The sequence below is a fragment of the Hyposmocoma kahamanoa genome, unplaced genomic scaffold (genome assembly GCF_003589595.1).
Source record: "Hyposmocoma kahamanoa isolate Upper Pololo Valley unplaced genomic scaffold, ASM358959v1 95, whole genome shotgun sequence".
Taxonomy (NCBI): Eukaryota; Metazoa; Arthropoda; class Insecta; order Lepidoptera; family Cosmopterigidae; genus Hyposmocoma; species Hyposmocoma kahamanoa.
The window spans coordinates 1,183,505-1,200,612 of NW_020654972.1; the positions used below are offsets into that span (position 1 = coordinate 1,183,505).

General features: G+C 36.2%; 1 protein-coding gene across 1 annotated transcript in view; it reads left to right on the forward strand.

Annotated features, from left to right (window-relative positions):
• Positions 1-8,850, forward strand: part of LOC113238292 (transmembrane protease serine 9-like) — a 16,515-nt gene extending 7,665 nt beyond the window's left edge. Inside the window, exons 6-10 of the mRNA XM_026475129.1 lie at positions 6,025-6,261; positions 7,084-7,360; positions 7,574-7,672; positions 7,947-8,143; positions 8,667-8,850. Coding sequence (XP_026330914.1) covers positions 6,025-6,261; positions 7,084-7,360; positions 7,574-7,672; positions 7,947-8,143; positions 8,667-8,780 — 924 coding nt within the window. The 3' untranslated portion in view covers positions 8,781-8,850. The remainder of the gene's footprint in view (positions 1-6,024; positions 6,262-7,083; positions 7,361-7,573; positions 7,673-7,946; positions 8,144-8,666) is intronic.
• The last annotated feature ends 8,258 nt before the right edge of the window (positions 8,851-17,108 follow it).

The following is a 17,108-nucleotide window of genomic DNA, read 5'->3' on the forward strand; positions in this document are numbered from 1 at the left end:
GGCTGCGGCTGCGGCTGCGGCTGCGGCTGCGGCTGCGGCTGCGGCTGCGGCTGCGGCTGCGGCTGCGGCTGCGGCTGCGCCTGCGGCTGCGGCTGCGGGTGCGGCTGCGGCTGCGGCTGCGGCTGCGGCTGCGGCTGCGGCTGCGGCTGCGGCTGCGGCTGTGACTGCGGCTGCGGCAGCAGCAGCGGTAACGGTAGTAGTAATATTTATTTTAAGCTCTCGCCTCTCCCAAGGCCTAAAAGATTAATTTTGAATTTTTAAATGGGAGAGGCGGTATTTCCCGGCAATGGCACAGTCGGCCGAGGTCAGGGACTCAGGTCCAAGAATCGGCGAACAATACGTGCCGTAGAATAGAATAGAATAGAATAGAATAGAATATGTTTATTTGCCAGAATACAGTAATTACAAAGGTCTTATGTAAAATTACGTACATTGTATTCAAACTGCAAGCAGATGTGCAAATATTAATGGGATTCAATGTTTCTTTAGTCTCTATAGTTTCTAATTAATGTAATGAATTTGTAAATTCTAAGTATTCTTTATTACTATAGAAGCAATGTGTCAAAAGCCATTTTGTCAATTTTAATTTAAAAGTATGTCCTTGTAACAATTTAATTTCGTTTGGTAATTTATTGTAAATAATTATACACATGTTGAAGCAGTTATTCTTATAAATTACTTTATGGCAACGAGGTTGGTATAAGAGATTCATAATTTTTGCTCTAGTTTGCCTTTGAATAACTTCACCGCGTGTTTTAAAATATTGAGGATGAGAGTTGACAAATACGCAGATATCCCTAATGTACATGCATGGCAAAGGTAATATGTTCAGCCTTTTAAACAGCGGTTTGCAACTCTCATCGAACCACGCACCGCAAATTGCTCGAATACACTTCTTCTGGACTTTAAACGCTCTTTCTAAGATTACTGAGTTACCCCATAGTACAAGACCGTAGCTGAGCACGGACGAAACGTAGCCGTGATAGGCCGTCAACGCAGCTTCTCGCGAGACAGTTTGCCTTAGCCTTCGTAAAGCGTAAACAAATCTGTTTAGGTTCATGCACATCTGTTCGATGTGTTCCTTCCAGTTAAGGTTCTTGTCGATTGTTAACCCAAGAAAGTTAAATGTGTCTACTTCATCTATAGTATCAGAGTTGTAATTAATTTTAACCGGTATGGGATTTGAGTTGTAAGATCTAAATGTCATAACTTTGGTTTTGCTTATATTAATATTCAAGTCATTGATGTCCATCCAACTTATTACGTCTGTCAGTGCTTTATTTACGTCAGTGTTAAAAGTCGCTTTGTTTTGGCATTTTATTATAAGAGTTGTATCGTCAGCAAATTGTAAACAATTATGATCAATAGCATGTGCGAGATCGTTAATGTAGAGTAGGAACAGTAACGGACCCAAGACGCTACCTTGCGGTATTCCAGCATTAGTCGTCTTAAGGTGTGATCTAAAAAATTGTTTTTCTAATCTATTATTGTGTTTGTTTTTTGTTAATCTACTTCTTTCAGTATACTGTGTCCGATTTTTTTAAGTAGCTCGCTATCCAATTTTGGGTTGTTCCTCTAATGCCGTATGCTTCAAGCTTGTAAAGGAGTATTGAGTGATTTACAAAGTCGAAGGCTTTAGTCATATCTAGAAAGACTAACATTACAGGAGTAGAGACGTTTATACTTTCCGTTACAATGCGCAAAAACTCAAAACATGCATGAGTTGTAGAACTACCTTTTCTAAATCCGAATTGAGAGTGATATATTACTTTATGTTTCTCTAAAAATGCATTTATTCTGGAATGCAGAGCCCTTTCAAATAATTTGGATAGAGTCGGGATTAAAGTAATTGGTCTATAGTTACTTGGGCTTTCCTTATCGCCTTTTTTATATAGGGGTTTGACAACAGAAGTTTTTAGCTGTTCTGGAAAAAGACCATCACTAAACGATAAATTTATAATATGTGCAAGCGGATGACAGATATAAGAGGCACACATTTTAAGTATTTTAGTTGTTATACCGTCATAGCCACTGGATTTGGTGTTTTTTAAAGACATAATTATGTTATAAGTTTCCTTTTCATTTATCGGTTCCAAAAATATTGTATGGGAATTTTTATTCAATAAATTAGATGGATATGTCATGCAGTTTTTAGTCAAGTTAAGTTGGGTTAGGTTATTTTTATTTGTCAAATCTATAAAATAATTGTTAAAAATATTACAAATGTCATCTGGGTTTGAGTATGTCATATTGTTATGTCGTATATGTTTTATGTCATTGTTACAGGTATTGTTAGTAATTGTAGATGAAATGGTATTCCATGTCGCTTTACATTTGTTTTTATTATTGTGGATATAAAGATTATTATTGATTTTCTGAGATTTTAACATACATTTTCTTAGGATACTATTATACATTTTAAATTTATTTGTATTTAACTGTTTATTAATATTTGATGCTCTGTATTTCAACTATAGTAATCGTTTTGTTTTGCAGCATTTTTCCTTTTGTCAGCCAGAGCAGCTTTTTTGGCCTATTGTTAATTTTAACTCTGATAATTGGAAAACATAGTTCATAAAATAGACGTATTAAATCATAAAAGTTGTTGAAAGACTGAATTACATTGTCTAAGCCTAAGATATCGGAAAAGGAAAGAGCTGAAATGCATTCACAGAACTTCTGAATATTTTCAATTCTATAGTCTCGCCGCTGTTCGTACCAAGTGGTGATAGCTTTTTGCCTCCCTATGCTCAAAGTCAACGTTTGTGCAGTTTCGTGGTCAGAAAGAGCCAGAGCTTTTACTAATTTTATGTTACTGGCCATTAAGTCGATACACAAGTTTAACCTAGTTGGTGATTTTATGTGAATGTTAAAGTTATAGTTTTGAAGAATGCTCTGAAGATCTTTGGTAGCTGTATTTTCCTGTAATATGTTGATATTCCAATCACCGCAAATAACGATTTTTTTATATTTGAATTTGACGGACAGATGGTGGAGTAAAGTGTTTAGTTTATGTAGGAATAAACCCACGAAAGTTTTTGTATGATCCGGAATTCTATATATATTAACTACAATGAGACCAATACCTACAATTTCCACACCACAACATTCAAAGTATAGTTTCGATGCCAATTTCGACACGATAGGTAGGGGTTTGAAGTCTAAAATACTTTGTATTAAAATGCATGCGCCCCCATTACTGTTTTCGCGACAATAACTTGCCGCTAATTTATAATTACTAAGTTTTGTGTTAGTTTCCGAACCTCTTTTTACAAATATTTCACTAAAGCATATTATATCAACCTCATTGCCGTCGTCATATAATTCCTTAAAAGTGACCTCTAAAAGATCTAATTTACTACAAAGACCTTGTATATTCTGATTAAAAATAATAAATGAATGAGTGAATGAATGAATGAGTTTTAGATGTCGAATGTTCATGAATATTATGACAAAGATGATAACAAGTCGGTTTCTGAATGTCTACGTCACGGGTGAAAAAAATTACTAACGTTAGCTGAAGGCTTAGAGTTGTGTAACTTACGCAATTTAATGCCACTCTCAATGAACTCTCTCCTGTAATTTAAAAAGTCGATCTCTACATTTAGTTTGAATACAATAGAGTTCCAGAACGTTTGATCTTTAATATTAATTAATGTACAATTTATATAATTTTTAGTGAATCTTTCTAAGTCATAATTTAAGGTGGCTGTGTTCAAATATTTGTTATTACGTATATTAAATAATAGTATATTGTTATTTATGAATTGTATAAATTCAACATGTTGCATATGTTTGATAGTAGTGTAAAGGGATTTCTATCATTACACCCCACCGAAAAAACAATAAGATCTTCTTTCGTTATAACATTTGTCATGTGAGTTAAGTCATTACAATATGTGAGCTAGAAGCATAGGGTTTTACTACTGCTCTTACGTCGTATTTATCACTCCACTGGCCTTTTCTGGAGTTAAGCAGTCTCAGAGATAGTCCCCGCACTTGTTCGTCGCCAAAGATGTATATTATCGGCTTTTTGTGTACACTTCTGGATGGGCTAACACTACTTTTCTTCGGTGGGTGTGATTGTAGTGGTACTGCATTTTTTATGTTTTGTGATCGTTTTCTTGAAGTCAATGAGTGGCTTGCTGGCGTGCTCATGCCAATTGGATTTTGAAGAGACATTTGCTGATGATTGTGTTTATGTTTTGTGTCGCTCGTGGTAGTAGTTTTATTATTGTTTATTACTAATGAATTGTATTTTGTTTGATTCCCGCTGAGATTAATGTAGCTCTGATCTAGTATTTTATTTGAGCTCTTTCTTTTATGTTTAATTGTGTTGTTTCGCGATGACGTTGTACTTAGTCTTTTTAGATTGTTAATTACATTCTCTTGGGATTTGATTTTATCTTGTAAGCTATAGTTTTCTGATAACAAATTAACAATTTCATTGTCTGCTATCTGCAATTTTTCTTGTAACTCTAAAATAATTTTTTCCATTTTTTCAGCTTTATCGTAAATCATTATTCTTTCTGGACAACTCCTATTATGCTCACTGGTTGATATAAAACACGCCTGTTCTGCGTCATCATCAGCGTCATCCCCCATGTCCTCATCATCATTACTGGAAGATAAGCTGGATAGAGCCTCAAACGAATTTTTGGTGGATATGGCTGTTTTATACTTATTTCGTTGAGCTATATTTTCGCAGAGAGAATTCCGTTTTGTAATGCAATTGTTACACTTCCACGCCGCTTTCTTTTCCTTTTCCATTAAGTGGAATCTTTTGTATGGTACGTTACAACAATCTAGATGATGGGTCACTTTGCAAGATGAACATATAAGGAACTCTCTATTATTTATTGATTTATTACATTTATTGCAAACTAACGCCATCTTGACGGGAGTAGATGGAACTATTCCGTACTACGAAATAACTTTCATGACACTTCTCAACAATAGATGGCGCCACTTGTAGTATTATTTTTTTTAACTGGGAAGTCGTTATAATCGGATCAGCTGTTTAGGTTATATTAAGTATAACAATTTTTAGACGTACCTCGAACATTAAGCAGATTGCTGTCCCGGAGTTCTTAAGATGTTTCTTTACACGAATGTGGTTTTGATTAAACGGAGTAATTTGTGTTTTTGCAATAATTAATGTTGTAAAAGGCAAACTTGATTTAGCTATTTTTTAAACTTCCTTTTCGATTTTTTGCGAGATAACACTTGTGTAGCTTAATAAGAACACTACGAACGTAAACTTAAATAAATTAACACCAGCACTGCACTTATTCCACGAAATTGAAAATTAGTATATACGGAGTCAAATGTTTACTAGAGCACAGTGGCGCCCTTTGTCCCGTATCGAGCAGGACCGCCTTCTGTATTTGTGCTGGAAGCGACACGCCACAGAAATCCAACCGCCTCAAGCTGTTAGAAAGGCTGACTGGAATTAACCCATTTGCGGACAAAACAATTGGGATTATTTCAGTGGAGGCTACATCCCACATGTCGGTGATCTCGTGCGCCAGGTCGAGATACTTCCGGCGTTTCTCGGTTTCAGCTTTCACGAGACCCTCGTCATGCGGGATGGTGACGTCCACAAGAAATACCCTCGACTGCGATCGACCCAACATCACAATATCAGGCTTATTCGCAAGAATAGTCCTGTCCGTGATAATAGATCGATCCCAATAGATTATTATTATTATTATTATTAGGGTGGCTTCATTCGGGGCATATGTAGGGCATTACAATATAAAAGTAACGGGACTTACTCGCGTAGTATTTATAAATACTACGCGATTAAGTCCCGTTACTTTTATATTATAATGTGTTATAGCCGAGTTAGTATGAGAACGTTTCCAACAAAATGTAATTAAATTGTTTTATCTGTTAACTTTTGGTTACCACAGGAACATGATATTACATTTCATTGACAAGATAGGGTATTTTTAATGATTAATTAATGATTGATATTGTGTCAATCTTATCTATCTGTATAAATACCACCGAACAAAGTAGTTTCTGGTAACTGTACGAGAGGCCAAAATGAAATTGACAGTTTTGACTCTTTTGGTGGTTGCTGCTTGCACCCAAGCCAGTTCTATTGAGGCCAAAGATGTCCTCACTTCCGCATACGGATATTTGGAAAGGAGTCTGGTATACACAGAGGAAAAACGCAAAGTAGAGGAAGAATATCTGGCCAACCAAAGGATCATTGGTGGTGTCCCCGCTGCTTTAGGACAGTACCCATGGCAGGTCAGTTTTTTTTGATACGCGACAGGCAGGTGACTCCACGCCTCCTGATGTTAAATGGAAAGCGACATCCAAACGTGAAAACACCTAGCATTAATATTAAAAACCACTTACTATAACTACAAAAACTGCTTATTTTCATTAAATGATTCCTACCTACTGAAGACTCGCTTCTAAACATAAAATATCAGTTTGTAGAATTTTAGTTCTGCTTGGTTTGTATGTATCTTGGTTTTGCTGTATAATCTCCGCAATAGCTGAATCAATTTGAATATAATCTCCGGTGATATTAAGACAAGCTTGCATAGTATTTATTGTTTATTTTATTTAAATCGATTGACAAAATAAAAAAGATAAGTCAATTTTAAAGCGTGTCTTGTTATTCGGGGTCCTGCCACGTGTTAACCCATCAAGAAATCTGTATTCTTTAATCCCCGATAGAGGTACATGTAATATTGTATATAGGGAAGCATTACTGTGAGTGTACCCAATGGCCAACCAACAGATGTTGGTTATTTTAACATATTATTTATTATTATCATTTTAATATATTACTAGATGTGCCCACGATCATACGCATCATATTTATCATTTATGTATCCTACTAATATATAGAGTGTAATCGTTAAGTGCGCCCAGGCGATTCACTTCGTACTTTCGATATCAGTTTAAAGCTTTTTGATATCTCTTATATTTATGGTATAATCGCCTGGGCACACTTAACGATTACACCCTGTGTATTAGGATAATATATATTAATAGGATATATGTATATACATGATATATGGTGGTGCGTATGAAATGCAAAATGAATTCACATTGTAGGCTGGCTTGCTACTTGACATCGTTGGCCTGGATGGTATGGGCGTGTGTGGCGCGTCTTTGATCAGCGCTTCACGACTCGTCACCGCTGCACACTGCTGGTGGGATGGTCTACACCAAGTCTGGAGAGTGACTGTGCGACTGGGCACTGTGATGCTCTTTGGCAATGATGGTGTCACTCTACAAACCAGTGTGGTTGTGCCGAGCCCAAATTGGTTTCCGGCTCTAGCGCGCAACGATATTGCAGTTATCTACCTTACAAATTCTGTTCCAATATCAAGTTAGTACTTACTTACTACAAGTAACCTTTAAAAAAAATTATCGATTATATCTTGATGCTATTGCTCAAATTGATTGATTGATTGATCAATTTACATTTAAATCTTATATACTTACTAGGATTGCAATTACTAAATTATTATACTATGGATAAAAGTCACGTCTGAACCCATGTATGTACCTTCGTATAAATCACACAATAATGCGTTTTCAGACAACATCGCCCCTATCAGCTTACCGACCGGGTCGGAAATCGAGGATAGCTTCGCCGGAAGGCTCGCTATTGCTTCAGGCTTCGGCCTTACGAGTGCCGGTAAGAACCTAGTTACTTTTTTAAACTAGGTACAGTACGACTATGCTACGACTGCTACAGAAAAAATTTTAGCCTTAGAATTTTAGAAAGCTAAATATAGCTACTATCACACATCACTACTGGTTTTACGAAATGCTATGCTGTGCACGGTGAGTATTGAATAAAAACTATAATAATGGACGATTATTATTATAATAGCAACATAATATTATCCTGCAACATGCATAATATATAAAAGTGCTATATACTAAAATGTTCGAATCTTCTGAACCAGGTGGAGGCATCGGACAAGACCAGAACCTTCAACATGTACGTCTGAGTGTAATGGAGAACTCAGTGTGCCAGGCGTTGTTCATACCGACACTGGTACAGCCAACCAATATTTGTACCAGTGGCGTCGGCAGCGTCGGTGCGTGCGGAGGCGATTCCGGTGGACCACTCTCAATTACCTTAAATGGCAGGAATGTCTTGGTACGCAATTTATAACACAACTCATTACTAAACACGAACAGTAGCTACTCAATATCAAAACATAACAGATCTCTTTCTTTTCTTTTAGGATAATATAATCGATTTCACATCTCCAGAAGCAGAACAGAATAATTAACATACTTTTTATTTTGTAAAATCTCTCTTTATTGTTTTTTTAAACACTTAGAGCGGTTACACACTGCGACTTTTAGCAGCGCGTCTACAGCGATTCAGTCGCGATGCAATAGCGATGCAGTCGCTAATCGTCTGCTTTTACACAAACGTAAGTTATGTACAACGCGATACAATCGCGAAACGCGAGCTACGTTTTTAATAATTCACCATAAAGGACTACATCGATGCAGCCGCGCGTTTGCTTCGATGCAACCGCCTATAAATAGCTAATTATAGAGTCACGACGCAATCGCGCGTGTCACAAACAAAAGTCGCTGTGTGTAACCGTTCTTAACGTTTGTATTCTTCTTTAAATAATTATTGATCTAATTGACAAATTGTGTTACAGATCGGTGTCGTGTCTTTTGGACCTCCGCCTCCTCTGACCTGCGAGTCATCGTTCCCAACAGTATACGCCAGAGTGACTTCCTTCGTAGATTTCCTAAATCAACATCTGGACTGAACTCATATGTGTCTTATGTGTTATGATGTACCTATATTTAAACAATTAAGAAACAAAAATGAAGACGCATTTTTTTATTTCGTTGGTTTTTAAGAGCTTAAAATTACTGTTCTGGAAGCAGCAATAGCATAAGGTTTCCACCAATCTTGTCTTTTTACTGAGCGATTATTACTCACAGCTATGTGGGCCCCATTGCAGTTAACACATCTAACGTTTTCTCCATCATTGTAGTCTTTAAAGAAGTAAGTAGATATATGCCTGAGCAGATGAAACAGATCTGAGTGCTCTCGCAGGATTCTCTTATTCGGGATATTATTTCCTGCTCTCTTCCGTACAAATATAAACATAGTCATTGAACAATTCTTTAATATAAAGTGACAAAATACGCCATTTTGTGACTTTTAATAAAAATGGAAGTAAATTAATTTGCTACTCCGCGAATCCAGTGAAGGTTAAATCCTGCAAATTAATTTACTTCCATTTTTATTAACATGGACTTCCGCTGAATCTGTTAATTACCTAAATGACTTTTATTTGCGTAACACATTTTTAAATAGAAGTTCATAAACATATTAATAAATGAATTCAGCATATCTTTTCAAACGTTGCCATGCAAAAATTAAAACTTACATTACACAATAAAATAATTCTTAACATTACTACAGTGTTATAAGAAATTTATTAAAAGTATTGTCTAAAAATTCTTTGACGTCGTAAAAACAATTTTTCCGAAAGCCATTTCTCTAGTTTTAGACATTTGATTAATCGGCAATGCTTTCAAATTATACGGTATTTTATTGAATATTTTAACACCCATATCATAATAACAATTTTTTTTAATAGTGTAGTCTGAGTACAATAGTCTAGCACTAGTTTAATCAGGTTTCCACGTAGGTAATTCTAGCATTTATTACTATTGCTCGTATAGTCTTTGTTTCGCAAATTTACATAACTTCAGATAATATACATACTTAATATAGTTTGTACCCCCAGCTTAGGGAAAACAATCCTGCAGCTATACAAAGGACTAACACCACAGATCGCTCATAAACATTTCTAATTGTGTTAGATAAATTTAATCAATTTTTGCACTGCTGTTACCCCAAACTACAATCCGATAGTGAATAACTGACGGTATGTATTCATGATAAGCAGACAAAGCCGTTTCCTGGGATGTTATGTTAGACAGCCTATCAAACTCAATACAAATTTATTGATTCTAAGGGCGTTTACACATAGCGACTTTTAGCAACGATGCAAACGCGATGCAGTCGCTAATTGTACACACGCACGCGCGATTTTAAGCAGCGATGCAAACGCGATACAAGCGCGTGCCTGCATCGATACAAATGCGCGATTGCATCGCTGCACTTGGAATTTATTATGGCTTCGAAAGTTTGCGCTATTTGATCCACCATTTCACCCATAAATGATTGTTTTTTTCTATTGTGCTTCGGCTACAAGGCAAATCAGCTTCAGAATCCTTAGAGCATATAGGACTGGAGGCGTCATCGATAGGCAATCCCCTCTGTCAAGGTACAAGCACAAAACAACTATCGCACAATAAACACTACTTTCAAATCGATGTTTTTTCATTTCCATTATCGCTTTCACCGCGTCAAGTACTCCACGAAACATGTCGTCTTGCGCTATACAAAATTGCAAAAAAATCTCTGCTGCATCCAGTCTAGCCAAAGATGGAATTACATTCCATACATAAGCCTATTTTTTAAATTAATTGCAAATTTTTTATTTTATGATATTTTTTTCACAATGATCACATTGATCCAATTTATCGATTACATAAAAAATATTTGAAAACATTCGAACATTTGACATAAGCATGCCTATGAAGTTCCCTATTTACTAACAGGCAACTACAGACAAAAAATGCAGTACTTCATGGCCGTTGTTTTTTTTTCGTTATAAAGAAGCGACGCGCTCTTTTTATCGTGATAAATCTGAATAGATTTCTCATAGATGGCGCTACGACTAAAAAGTCGTTGAAAGACCAAGTACAAAGACACGACGCAAGCACATAGGAAAATTCGTGAGGTCCGTTGGTTCGTTCCGTGGCTTAGTTGGTATAACGTCTGTCACGGTATGCAAGAAGACGTCGTTTCGAATCCGACCGGATCGAAGGATTTTGTTCTGAGTGTTTTTTCTGAGTGTTCGATCTTTGTATTAATAATTATAACAAACTAGTGGAGTAATTTCACAAAAAAATAATTGAGTATCAATTCAATAAAAATGTAAATTAACATCGATACATTTCTTACAGCACGTCATAACTACCAACGGAGAGACACAGCTATTTTCACATTTACAATATTTGTATGTACCTATATATCTACACAACTCTTGTTACTTGAAGTGAATTCGTATAAAATTCAACATAATACTATAAAATTAATTAATATTGACATTAAGACTACTCCATCACTCTTGTGTTCAAATAGTTTTCACTAGAAGCTAAATATGGTGCATTTTGTTATTTCCAGTAGAAGCTGAATATGGATAATTTTTAGGCCTTTAAATAGTGGCAAACAAAATTAAGCAATACTGCAATGACTTTACAGTTTCAATTAAATGTTTTAGTTTTTTAAATATTTCTATACATGTCACTACGTTTGTAAATGTTAACTCCGGCCATGCTTGTCATTGGCTCCAACCCTGACCGCGAAAAGCCGTATATAAAACTGAAAAAAAAACTCCAGACATTTTTTCACGATTTTTGCATTAGACTTTATTATTCATGTAAGTCAATGTTATTATTAGATTGTATTTATTGTCATCCATTTATTGGTAAGTCAATGGGCAATCTCCTCTGGCAAATACTAGTAATACAATACCACTGTTACACTACACACAAAATTGGAAAAAGAAATTCACTACATCCAGTCTAGCCAAGAGTGGAATTACATTTTTCATATACACTGATTAACCAGTAATACATATCAACACCGTCACATCGATAACTTTCCGTCTCTAGTATATTCATGAGAATCGATTTATTTATAAAGGCCTATTCTGTGTACCGACATGACATGAATGCGTGTTTTATCTGTGTTTTTGTAAAAATAAGCTAATGTTGTAGACTTTTGTTTGTGTGAGACCATAGTGACACAAGTCAATTTCGCATTTGAGCGACCTTTTTGCTTGTAGTACTACTCCCCCGCACCTCAAAAAGTGGTAGCTAAGCTTTTTTGTTATTGATTTTGACCTTTGATTTGAGCATATAGGACGGGAGGTGCTATTAGCGATATTTAGAAGTATTAAAAAAACTAAAACACTTAATTTAAACTGTAAAGTCATTGCAGTATTGCTTAATTTTGTTTACTACAATTTAAAGGCCTAAAAATTATCGATATTCAGCTTCTACTGGAAATAACAAAATGCACCATTTTTTTTTTATTGTGACTCGGCAATATGACTGCACCGCGCCTGATGGAAAGTGCGAATACAGTCCAGAGATGAGAGTAACGGATGGAAAACACAAATATCTTCACTCCGTCACTATCATTTTGCCGGTCTGGCCAAATACTTCTTCACATTACGTTTGAAGGACCCGATATTATAGAGGGGAGGGAATACATGCGCCGGGAGTTGGTTCCACAATTTGATGGTTCGGCATAAAAACGAATTGCCAAACTTTTTAGTGCGGGACGGTATTGAACTGACCGTCCAACTGTGGCAACGCAGTCCGGCACGGGTGGTCCGCTGATGGAAAGGAGAGGAAGGGATAAGGTTGAATAACTCTTCAGAGCACTCACCGTGGCACACCGTGGTACAGGCGATAGAATACGCTAAGAGACGCTATATCTCTGCGAAGCTGTAACGACTCCGCATGCTCAGTTACATGAGTATCGTTGACAACACGGAAGGCGTAGCGCTGCAGTTCGTCTAGGGCATCGAGCAAGTACTTGGCAGAGCCGTCCCAAAGGTGCGAACAGTACTCCATGCTGCTTCGGACCTGAGCTTTATACAACAGGTATCGCAGCTCTGGAGTAAAAAATCGGTACACCTTGTTCAGGATGCCAAGCTTGCGCGACGCGGTACAGATGACGCTCTCGATATACTCTTTGTTGTTCATGTCCTTCCGGATGCTCATCCCCAGTAGGCTGAGCTTGTCCCGCAGCGTCAGCGTTGTACCCTGAAAATAGGGAAGTGAAAGGAATGGGGATTTTTTGGAGCTGAACGCGCATACCTGGGTTTTCTTGGCGTTGAACTCAACCAAGTTTCGGGAGCCCCACGACGATATATGTTCCAAAACATGGTTGAGCTCAGCGACAAGTTTTTCCCGGTTTCTCTCAGGGTCCTCCCGGCTGCTTGACGATTGCTTATAATAGCAACCGTGCACTGTGCTATCATCTGCATAGCAATGAATGTTGCCAAAAGGCAATAAGTTATTGATATGCAGAAGGCACAGCGTGGGCGACAGCACGGAGCCCTGTGGCACCCCAGCATTAACTGTCACGAGCCGCGAAGTGCCTCCGTCAACAAGGACACGCAATCTTCGCTCGCGCAGAAAGCCGGAGATCCACTCACAAAGGCGGCCGGGAAGACTATATGCCGGAAGCTTGGAGAGGAGACCACGACCAGAGGACACCATATTTAGCTTCTAGCGAAAACTACTTTAATACGAGAGTGATGGAGTAGTCTAAATGTCAATATTAATTAATTTTATAGTATTATGTTGAATTTTATACGGATTTACTTCAAGTAACAAGAATTGTGTAGATATATAGGTACATACAAATATTGTAAATGTGAAAATAGCTGTGTCTCTCTGTTGGTAGTTATGACGTGCTGTAAGAAAACAAAAAACCGAATACAAAGACACGACTCAAGCACATAGAAAATTTCGTGAGGTCCGCTGGTTCGTTCCGTGGCTTAGTTGGTATAGCGTCTGCCACGGTAAGCTAGAAGACGTCGGTTCGAATCCGGCCGGATCGAAGGAATTTTTTCTGAGTGAGATCTTTGTATTAATAATTATAAAAATCACAAAAATTTCACACGAGGCCGTCATTGAATAAATCTCTTCTGACTAATTAGATTTTACCATATCGACACTGTCGTAGAACAAAGACGGATCTGCAAAATGTCAACTTTACAAGAGAGCATTTCAAAGTTTGGGACTCTCATTTTGCAATATAACTTTTCACCTAATCCTTTAAATGGAAATTTATTTAGTAATAGCTTTTTGTCTCTTACTAAAGGTTATAATTACATTATAATTCTTTAATTAAAATTTATACATGGAAAAATTTGCTTTTATAATGATCCGACGTTGTACCGCGTAACTTCGAACGTTTGTTGTGACTTTGCGACGTTGTTCTACGGAAAGTACTACACGTATGTATACATGTTACACTGTTCCATGGAATTACATATGAAATTCGATGTCGTATATTGAAACTAGGTAAAATGAAAAAAAATATATATTTAGAAATCTTTATTGTTTAAGTACAAGCGCTATCTAAAAGAAAAAATATAATCAACAATTTTTTTACGGAAATTGCACAAACAAATAAATAACTAACTGCTAAGATTATCTCTAAATTTGGTAACTTCTGAGATCATGAAACATAACTAGTTTTTAACTAAAAGGCTTAATTTTAATACTATGTCGTTAATCAGTCTCAATAGTAACAAGATAATCAGTCTGAATCACAAGTCATTATAAGGCTATTTAAGACTAACAAACAAACAATCTGTAACAAAGTCGAGATCAATGAGACAATTTTTTAACTTTGCATCAAAATATCAATAGTTACTTCGTTTGAGTAACTTTTGTATACTTAAATATATTTTTTTTATCTAGGAACGTGATTTTAGACTTTCGAGTACGTATTCAAAATAACAAGATCTAGAAAGAAATATTTACTTAAAAATAAGAAAACAAAATAAAAATGTCCACACATTGTACACACTAGATTTGTAGTCACTTGTTCTCTGTACCGTCTTAAATTATTATTCATTAGATATAAGTAATTTGAAGCAACACAATTATAGTACATACTTTTATAAAAACATAAATCTACTTTTTTTATCTTGCAACTTGTTAAAATACTGTTTTGTATCCTAAATAACGTAAATAGTGATATTTACTTCAGTTAGACTAATAATAAAAAAAAAATCCAAAAATAACAATAACAAACAATACTAAACTTCTAATCGTTTTTCATCCGTAAATATTATTCACAATTATAAGCAAAAAAATAATAGTACGTACAAGTAATTGCCAGATAATTTAAATTTGCCAAAATCCAAAATTCTTAGATCTTATCCTAAACAGAACGAAATTTTTGGTCAGAATAAAATTGTCAAATCATAATACGTTTGGAATGTCATTAAACCAACATGAAAATGGAAATACAAGAAAAGTAATTATATTGGAATGGAAATAGTATAAATTATCTACTCATTCATCACCACTATCATTGTCATTGGTACCATGATTATTATCAAATGGTAGAGATTTGAAATAGTTACTATGTTCAGAAATAATTACTCCAGTGTGGCACATATGAATAAGATCATTATATTTGTCTTTTGAAATTTTATACAAACTGTTAGAAATAGGTGTTAAATTGGGTAATGATGAAGAGTTTCTAGTACTAGATCCAACGACCAGACAATCGTAAGTTCGGTCGTTAAAACACGATAATTTTCTTTTATAATAAAATATACTGATTTGACCCTGAGGACAAGAAAGGACCTTCTGAAAGTCAAAAACTGCTGTTCTTTTTCCGTTAGAATGAATTGCTGCGTCCTTGTCGTTATTTTTTAATTTACGAGCTATGTTTTTGTCGCGAATATGTTTTTCATGCAATACAATCTCGTTTTCAGTAGAGTTATTTTTATTCCTATAAATGTGACAGGTGTCACATGCGTCTATTTTTGGCACATTAAAATCCTAAATTAAAGTGTTTGGAAACAATATCCCTATATTGCCGCTCAGTAGAAGCCCTCTTAACATATTTTGTTGGATCAAACCATTCTTTGTACAGCAAAAACAGACGCCCAATGCTTAGATTACCGTCTAAATAAAGCTTGTTCGATCTCTTCCTAATGTAATGAGACTCGATTGGGGCAAATGAATTGACGTGATCACAAACACTTCGTACCATTTCTCTGTCAATGACAACCTTATGACTAGAATGGTGACCTCGTCTATCTATTCCTACATCAGAAACGCCATCGAACTTTTGAAAAGCTGTTTGAACAGTCCTTTCGCTAATGTCCAGAGTATTCAAAAACATAGTTATAGATACAACAGCGACATCACTCTCAGAGGTGTCCGACGTAGACGGTGTGGGCAAGTTGTACTTGTAAGTAAATTTGCGCAAATTAGGTTGATTTGTATTAAGGCATCGATACTTCTTGACTTTAAGAATAAACTTGACCACAAACGCCCACTGTTTTTCCTTGTTACCTAGACTCTAAAATCTTGTAAAGCAATCTAGCCTCTGTGCATGAGTAATTTTATCGACACATTTGAATCGACATTTACATGGCTCACCCATAACCTTTTCATCAACAACTTTACCCCTCTTCGACACGTAGTTTTTACCTAGGTTGGTTAAACATTTTCGTTTGACGTCTGACCATGATTCTTTACACTGTTTTCGTTTATTTTGCCCTGGAGACGGTACAGGACTGGTATCTGATTCAGACAAAGAACTTACTCCACTTATAGTACTAGGCGAAGATGGTAATGCCTCTTTCCAGTGGTCATGTACTGCACAAAATGTGTCGTGACAGTTCCTGTGGTAGTTAGTCGGTGAAGGCATCGGTGTGGGAATTTTTAAGGGTGATTTAGGTATACCCAGAACATTGTCTTCAAATTCCTCAATAACTACACGTGGGGAAGCCTCAAAACTGGTGTTGGCATCTTCTATACCAAATGGTGTCAAGTCCTCAACTAAATTTTGCCTTTCTTCGTTATCTGTAAAAACTTCCTGCGCTATGTCGCTTAGTTGACTGGCTATGATTTCCGCCCCTGGTGGTAATGGTATGCGGGTTTGTTCATTGCCAGGACCTGCAAAGCACCAAAATATTTAAAGGTACATGTAACCAAAATAAAAATAAAAATATTAAAAAATCGGGTAAGTTATATAGGTTCTATTAGCATTTAAGCTTGCCGAATAAAAGCGTATGTGACATTATACCGAAGAACAAAGTCGGTTCTCAATATGTTACATGAAAAATGTTATAAAACAACGACGACGAAGAGTACAACGTCGTATGTGCACAATCCACTTGTATAATCGAAATAAATTTGGAAGAAAAACGAAACTTTAAAACATGACACACAAACACGAC